This window comes from Lottia gigantea, assembly GCF_000327385.1.
Source record: "Lottia gigantea unplaced genomic scaffold LOTGIsca_43, whole genome shotgun sequence".
Taxonomy (NCBI): Eukaryota; Metazoa; Mollusca; class Gastropoda; family Lottiidae; genus Lottia; species Lottia gigantea.
In genome coordinates this window covers 1,131,276-1,140,411 of record NW_008709504.1, presented here as the reverse complement: position 1 = coordinate 1,140,411, position 9,136 = coordinate 1,131,276, and the positions used below count along the sequence as shown (strand labels likewise).

The 9,136-nt window shown below is 30.5% G+C and overlaps 2 protein-coding genes across 2 annotated transcripts; both read right to left on the bottom strand.

The window, feature by feature from the left end:
* Nucleotides 1–3,923: 3,923 nt before the first annotated feature.
* Nucleotides 3,924–5,004, bottom strand: LOTGIDRAFT_164088 (hypothetical protein; the record flags this gene model as incomplete). The annotated part of the gene is made up of 2 exons (XM_009060576.1): nucleotides 3,924–4,562; nucleotides 4,732–5,004. 2 exons carry the CDS (start codon nucleotides 5,002–5,004, stop codon nucleotides 3,924–3,926), a joined length of 912 nt encoding a protein of 303 aa, XP_009058824.1.
* Nucleotides 5,005–7,892: 2,888 nt separating this feature from the next.
* LOTGIDRAFT_164087 (hypothetical protein) lies at nucleotides 7,893–8,838 on the bottom strand (the record flags this gene model as incomplete). Its single annotated transcript, XM_009060575.1, has 2 exons — nucleotides 7,893–8,530; nucleotides 8,721–8,838. 2 exons carry the CDS (start codon nucleotides 8,836–8,838, stop codon nucleotides 7,893–7,895), a joined length of 756 nt encoding a protein of 251 aa, XP_009058823.1.
* Between the last annotated feature and the right edge of the window lie 298 nt (nucleotides 8,839–9,136).

Here is a 9,136-nt window from a genome sequence, read left to right as displayed (position 1 = left end):
GACAAATCCGGGTTACTTTTACCTTTACCTTAAATATTTCAAATTGTTATAACTCGAAAAGTTTACATTTGTCACCATCAAAATTTTACATAAAAATAAATCACTATTTGGGACAATAAGTGATAGAGTTACATTTTGTTTGGGCCTTTTACTTTGAAAAGGGGATAGGTTTTACAATTTATAAAATTTTAATATTTTGACTATTTACATGCATGACTTTGGTCTTTACAAGCTCAAAGATTATTGATCTATGATGTCCATTCATACTTTTATCTTTGATGTCCGACATATATTTCAGCTTTAACGGAGGTCCCAAAACAGCAATATTCAACACTTTTAAGATTTATATCTCTTTTATTTGACCTTTGTTGACCTCTTGACCGTACACAAGTTATTGTACTTTACGAGACCTTTCCAAACATATTTTCATTTTTGTTGTGCGAATTTAACTTTACAGCTATTTGAAAATTCGACTTTTTCTACCGAATGTTAACACCTTTTGTACTGAATGGTACCAAATTTATGCGTCTCTTCACTACCGAACGTTAAACGGTTTAAACGATTTTTTTACTATTGAATGTTTACATGCTTTTCTATAGGGGAAAAAAACCCATTGTGACTTTAAAATGCAACGTTTTATCGATGTATCAGGTTGGATGAGCACTGCTTCGGTACCGTTATAACGGTTCTAGTTGCAGTGCGTTCCATAGAACGTTTTGTTTTGCAAATGTTTTTTTTTTGCAGTACGCACGCACTGCATTGTTTTCGAAATGACTATTTTTTTTCTGCTTTGTTTTGCAAATTATTTTGTAGTGCGAACTTACTTGTATGCCTCAAGAGATTTGTAGGCTTTCATCTACTCCTTCGTGAAAATTGATGGTGTGTCTATCAGGTAGATGTAAATATCACCAAACGTCAAATCTGGCCATGTGTCGGGGTTTGTGCTCCATTTCTCTATCAAACTGTATGGGTCGGGTAATGTTCTGGCTCCTGCACCAAACAAGAGCTTCGTCTCGTATCTCTGCTTTGCTTCTGGTGGTAGGGAGGTGATATAAGTTGATGTGGTTGATGTAGTCGGCTTAGGTGCGCGTTTTCCAGATAAAGTGGCCGCCATTACGACAAGTGTCAATTGACACTTCGTCATTACTTCAGTGGCCGGCCAATTTTTGTGGCCAGTGGCGGATAGCCAATATGGATAATGAAAAATGGCAAATTTTTTCCAATGGTCTTATTTGGAATTATGAATGCAATTGTTGGTGCCATTGAGGTCCTGAGATGCCAATCTAACATATTTAGGTGTACAATGGGTAGAAATGCTATAATTTCTCAAATATGGCCAGTAACGAATATCCAATATGGCGTACTGGCCAGTCAAAGACGAAGCCCCTACATGGCCAATTTTTGCACAGTCCACAGTAATGGAATTGGTACAAACTCAATCACATAGTGCCCCCAGACGCGTGAATATCACATAATGTTATTTTCATGTCTAACTCTGTTCAATACAACCAGCAATCGAGCAAGCAAGATAGTTCATGCCCAATAAAGGAGCCTTCAAGAGAAATTCCCCCATGTCTATAAGCAGAAAATTATAGTTGCATATTCAAAAAATAAGAACTTAAATGATAATATTGTTCATAGTACATAACAGATAATATACTTCTCGCCATTCGGGCGAGTTATTTTTCTAATTTCAGATCAGAATAAGAACAGAAGAAAACCCAATATCAAGACCCTTAATCCTAATTTCTAAATAAAGTGTCTGCTCCACCCTAGGCCTGTACATTTGGGAGAATCAAACTAGATCAGACAATTTATTTTGACTGTGGTATATTTTATTTCATCTTATATATACTTAGATATTTTATTTTTTTTGTATATATTGTATATGTTAGGATTTTGACATTTGTTTCTCGTGCATATAACAAACTTTCTTCTATAAAATTTGCATTAATCTTTTAATCGGACCAAGTAAATTTAATTGCAATAATTTTTTTCTTTTATGTAAATTATACTCCGAGATAATCCATCCATTTAAATTACTACTCGGGTATAATCAAAATTCAAAGTTAGTTCTAACCAATTTACAATTCACTAATCCCGCTTATTTTATCATATATTTCTCATGTTTGTTTATTTTCAAATTTTTTTATTCTTGATGTCTCTTTATTTATGTTTTTCATTTATGTAAATTGTACTCTGGGATAATCTAATCTTCCTGAATTATTACACAGATATAATCAAAATCTAATCCAATATTTCTATAATCCTCAATTGATCAAAGATATGACTCAACTAATTAAGAAATAAAAAATAATCCTAATCCTCAACTGATCAAAGATATGAGATGATTCACTCAATAATTTTTAGGAAATCAAAAACCTGTATTAACTTGATCATCATATAAATCGCAAATTCAATATAATTCCATAACCATTCCTCGACACTGGAAAAAGGATAATATTTCGAAAACCGGTTGATTAAATTGAACAAAAAAATGATAAAACTGAAAACATTGTAAATACAAAAAAAAATATTGCACAAGAAAATAAAAAATCCAAAAATGTTACAAAACAATCTGAAAAATCTAAAAATGTAAATACTTCTAAAAATGAAATAAGTGAAAATGGTAAAAAAATGAAAATAAAATAGAAATTGTAAATATAGAAAAATATCCAAACCCAGGCATATGGACCTTGCAAGCAGTAGGCTGAACTCTCAGGACATGTCAGATCTATCTTTAGATCAAGACTCAACTGATGATAGCGATTCATCGAGCTATACATCGGAAGCAATATCTGAATCAGAGCAAAACTCCAGCCTATATCTTGAACTCAACCATCAAATGCTAGAAAGGAGGCGGAATGCCTCAACGCCTCACGATGACATCGCAAATGAAAGACCACCATCAGGTCTTGAAAAAATTCAAGATATCTCCAGCATAAGTCCTACCCTATCAGCTGAGGCTCAACCCCAGCATGCTATGTGTGGCCAGGGAGTTGAGGCCTCCCCTTGTAGGCGAACCACCAAGCCCATAGAAAACTCAAAAAAAAGAAAGGATAAAAGTTTTATCGCAAGCCTACTTGCAAAAGCCCGTAAGGGAGTAATAATTCAGGAGGATTAGATTATCTCAGAGTACAATTTACATAAATGAAAAACATAAATAAACAGAAATCAAGAATACAAAAATATAAAATAAATAAACATGAGAAATATTTGATAAAATAAGAGGGATTAGTGAATTGTAAATTGATTAGAACTAACTTTGAATTTTAATTATACCCGAATAGTAATTTAAATGGATGGATTATCTCGGAGTATAATTTACACGAAAGAAAAACATAAATAATGGCAATTAAATTTACTTGGTTAGATTAAAAGATTAATGCAAATTTTGTTGAAAAAAACATACGTTTACTACCATGAAGGTATGAATACGTAGCCATTAACGCTTACCTATTTGAATATGGAGGAAATGTAAATGGTAAAAACAATATTGAATTCGAAGGTCATTTGAACCTGAACAAAATAAAATTGATATTGAGAAATAATAGTCAAGTTGATTTCAATGTAGAAAATTCATTGAATACTTTACTAGTCTTTGATAAACAGATATATACACAATCAACATTAGCACCACACAAAGCTAATATCGAGAATGATATCGATGTGATAAATATACATTGCAATTTGATAAACGGTGGATTTTTCAATAAATACAAACGTCAGATTATTTACAGTCTTCCATCATTCACTGTACCGATTGGATATAGAATTATAGAGAAGCCATTTCAAACAACATATTTACTACTTAATTCCTTAAAGATTAAAGATATAAATCTGGAAATCAAAGATGGTAAAAATAGGTTTCTGGATTTTGGTAACGAGGAAATTGTTATTCAACTTCATTTAAAACAAAAGAATTAACACTCTTCATTCTCTTCTTGAATAGTTAGATAATCGAAATCATCAAATTCATAGTTTTCATCCAAACTCAAGTCATCTTTGTTGTTGTAAGGATACATAATTCCTTCACTGTTTGGTGGTTTTCTTTTAACATTATTCAAATAACTTCTAAAAACTTTCTTTTGTTTATCATCATCCTTTGGAATAACTACTCCATTGGTGAAACTTTTTTCCCGTGGTTTCTTAAATTCATTCGTCACATCATGTCCACTAGCTAATCGAATATAATCTTCTACGGCTATCTTATCATTGGAGTAACCCTTAAACGTTTTGTTTTCTTTTAAAACACCACTGGAAGTTAAAATATTATATTTAACTTTTGGCGCTAAATATAAACCAGATATAATTCCACCATCACCGTAATCATTCTTTCCTTTACAATAATCATTTTCGGACACCAACCCAGCTTCATTTAATTTATCCCAATTGCTAGACGAAATGTATAAACTATCATTATCTGTATAGTATATTTCCGGCTTATAAAATCCACCAATTATTTTTTTACTGTGAGATAATACGAATGACCCCAAATGACTAGGTGTTCGTCGTGTAGATTTAGGAGGTGAACAGTCAAATTCTTTTTCTTCTTCATTTAACTCAAGGTATATATTGAGTCTCATTTACTTTAGGAAAGCTTTTAACGTGCGAATCGAAGTTGGCTTTTAAAGTCGCTTCACTCCATAGATGTCTCGATGTAGTTATATCCTACTGAATAGATTTACCATACAATGAATTACCTAATAATTTCATACAATTACTACCTACGATATTACCTTCTCGTTTATATATATTTCTTAAATCTCTCAAAATTAAAATATAATCTCTATAGGGTGGAGTTTTAAAATTTTCTTCGTATACTATACCATCTAATATTCTAATAATTCGTCCACCGGCTTTAACTATTTCTTGAATATCGACCGATGTTAAAACGTTGTGACAGAAACCATTTCTGAACCTGATTTTAGTGCCAGTTTCCTTATTACCTTCTTTGTTCGTAAAAGTAATTTTATCTTTAGCTGGTATGAGTTGGAAGAACATGTTGGTAGGATATTTAAACCAGACTTTTAAAATAGCCGTTCTATATCTGAATTTCTGCTCATTAAAGCTTAACGAATTCTTCTTCTTCTTTTTTCGGTTGAAAGGCTCTCGCACTTTCCGCTTAAGGATATTCACCGTCTAAATCTGACATTGCTGAAGCGTATAAACCGTTAGCATCAAAGGCCATTAAAGGCCATCAAAGTATAGTACATTTTATTTTTTTAAGTTTTGAATTAACTTCCGTTTTATCTCTTTCACTTTTACTATACTATTTAAATAAATCAATTATATTATCACTTTCACTAAACTCCTTTAATACATTACAAATTTCATCCATTTTATTCGTTTCAAATGATTTTCGATTTGCCGAAACTCTTCCTTCTTATAAAAGGGATTGTGAGTAAACTTTTTCTACGTTTTCTTTTTCGGTGTGTTTCGGAACCATTCTAGTACTTTCATACCATTCTTCTTCAACCATTTCTTTATTGTAATGATATAAATAATACCAACCCTTTAAAGATAAAGAAGGAGCCGTTAGATTATTGGAAATATTCTGGAATACAACTTCTTTCATAACTTTGTTATATTTTATCAAACAAGTTCCGAGACATAACGTATCTCTTTTAGCGCAAGGTTCCCATTAGTGGCTTAAAGATTCCCAATTATCTAAGGTGTATTTTGCAATATTAATATCAGTGATCTTTCTCAAATTCATCGGTAGATTAGATGAATATCCCCATGCCGCCAAACTAGATTTTTCATGTTGATAGGAACATATGAAATTAATATTTTTGCAAACAATTAGAGTTGCCCATTATTTGTTTTTGTCTTTTCCATTTTTTCTGTAAATATTCATCGGTGAATGAATTAGTTAAAGGCAGAGACAGACTGCCTCTAGCTGTTATTAGTGGACATTGCGTTAGTTTTTTCGCATTTTTAAGCACGATCCAGTTATCAAAACCGCTCACGTTATGAGAAATTAATGTTATTCTTTTTTGATCTATTTTTCTTAAACGTTGCAACATTTGATCGATGCAATCTTTACCCACAAATATTTCTACTATATTCATTAATTTATTATAAAATTCTTCTGGTACACTATCGGTGGGATTTAAATCTGGAAAATTATGTTTTATTCTGTCTAACATTTTTCTTAGTTTTTCTAAATTAATCAACGTGCAAGAATAAGGAATGGCTTTATTCGTTTCTTTTTCGCTATATATCCCATGCGTATAAACAATCATCGTGAATTGTTGGAAAAACGTTTAGTTTTAGAGGTGAAACTTGTGTTACCGCATTATCATCTTTACAAGTTCTACATACGTTTTCATCGTAATTATCTATTTCTTTAATGTCTAAGGTTTTGTTATTTCTTCTAATGAGACAGAAATGTGATTTATGTAAGTAAAATACCCAATCTAATTCCTCTACTTCCTCTAATCCAATCTACTTTCTGTGGTTGAAAATGTCTATGTTTGGGCATACAAATTTGAAAATTAGCATTAAATTTCTTATTGAATTCACAGATTCTAGCAGTTGTCATGACTCTTTTTCTGTTTGATTTTCAAAAACTGTTGATGAAATCTTGAAATTCTTTTGTATAGTCTTTGTTCATGATGTGATTTACGCACTTTACAAAGCAGTATCCATCTCTTGGTATGTAACAATTTATACCGTCACTATATTCATTGATCTTTTTGAGTAAGGTAACACCACTACCCTTTTTTGATCACTTTATTTCTTTGAAATTGTTTCTACGTAAAATGATTTTTCCTGAGAAATACCAATCAGAAGCATCCGAATTTACATCCACAGTTGCGAAGAAATTACGAAAAGTTTTGGCATTAAAGCCTACAAATTCCATTTTTTGTTTGTGTCCTCCATCTTGAATAATCTCTCCATCTAATTCAATTTGTCCTTTAAATGTTGTAAATTTATCAGAGACAAGGTTAATAATACTGGAAAAAAATTCATTTGATATGAATGTTTCATCGTCTAAAATTTAACTAAGAATTTTTAACTTTTATTGATGATATTTCTACATCAAATTTATCTAAAGTTTCATTAAATTTTTCTAATTCTTCAATGGTTATGTTCTTATCTTCTCTGAATTTTTCGAAAAAAATGAATAATTTATTAAGATATGTATTTAAAATTTCTGTTTTCTTTTTATAATGAGATTTCGGTTTTGATGTAAAACCTAAAGTAATCAATCCACAAGATGAAGATTGAACGCCAGTGAACGCAGCTAATACAGTTGGGACAATTATTGGAAGCATTAATCCACCGGTTACGGCTGTTGCCACCATTATCCCTACTAGTAGAACTGTGCTTAATGTTTTGAAAACAGAATCAATTCTACTCCATGTTTTTCTACATTTGTTGAAGTGTTTTAGTTTTTCTTTTAGTTCGTTTTGTTTTTCTATCATGTAGTTTTGTCTGCTTTCTAGTTCCATATTTTAGGTAATTAAATTAAGTGAACTTCTGATACACTAAAAAATACAATAGGTTGCCCAATAAGTTGTTTATGCTTTATTTTTTCATAATCTGTCATAATTATTTCAGGTTTAATAAAAAATAACTTCTACAAATATCGTTAGTAACTAACGATATTTGTTTTTTTCGAATCATTAATCTTATTTAGATGAACTGAAAATTTTGGTTTTTCGATATTGATGTTTATCGCACATCTACAGGTATATATACCTCCAACTTCTGTTCCATCATTACGTTCAATTATTGATGAAAATATTATAAATTGTTTATGTTGTTGACTTTTATGAATATCGACTGAGGTAAATAAATCAGTTGAATAGGTATGTTCGTGTAAAAAAATTTTAATAACAAAATATAGATTTATGTATTCAAAGTCTGTCGTTCGTAAAAAGTCATAATTGGTAGATTATATTTACTTTAAATCCGTATTTTTTATATTCATAGTCTTTTGATCTATCAATATTATCAGTAACAGAACCACCACCACCCAAATTTCCAAATGGAAGATTGAAATGATATGATTTATTTTCTTTCTTGAGATACTTTTCTAATGCGACTATATTTTTGTCCTGTTTTAAAACTACGTTATTAATAGTGGTTATCTGTTGTTGAATAACACTATCATCAATATTTTGTATTTGTTGTTGAATATAGGTTTTAATTTCACTATCATCAATATTTTGTATTTGTTGTTGAATATAGGTTTTGATTTCGCTATCATCTATGTTTTGTATTTGTTGTTGAATATAGGTTTTGATTTCGCTATCATCTATGTTTTGTATTTGTTGTTTATTATTTCTTAGTTCTTTTTGGAATTCACTGTTAAGTTTAGTTTCCAGAGCATTTAATTCCTGTTGAAACGTATCTTCATTTTCCTCTGGAATGTTATCTATTAATTGTTGAATGTCGAATTTTTGTTTTGTAATCTTATCATCTAATTTAGATATTAATGAAACTAAATTTTGTAACTCAGTTTTGTTCACTACGTTGACTAATTGTTTTTGAATAAAACTTATTAAACCTGCCACCTCTTGTTGTAGTTTAGTATCATACATAAAAATTTTATTATTTAGTTGACGTTTGAAGAATCTTTTAACATTACTTATTTTATCTTCTAAATGGTTTCTTATTTACTTACTTACTTTTTTTTTATTTAGCGTCATTATCGTTTTCCGGAGACTTTAGATTAGTTACTTTGAAATTGTTCATATCTAAATCACCTTGAAGAGTGTCTCCGATTTGATCCACAAAGTAAGCTTTCGCTTTATTTATCCATGCTGTAATGTTAGGTTTTTTAGTATCTAAAGGTAAAGAACCTAATCCAAACTTATTCGCCATTTTTATTGACTTAAATTCATTACAATTTCTTCAAACTGTTTTCCTAAACTTAATTGATATAAAAACCAAAGTGAAAGCTGACCACAAAACTTTTGTCCCGGTAATTGAATTTGAAATATTGAACATTTAATTGGTCTATTAGTCAATGGCACTATCTCTTCAGTTGGTTCTAATCCATAAGAACCAAAAAAATTGACATTTGAAGAGTCTTTGTACAAAGCAGAATGATGAACTCCTTTTTGATCGGAAGTATGTATATTTGTTATAGCGTAAAATTTACCTTTCTTATATTTGAGAT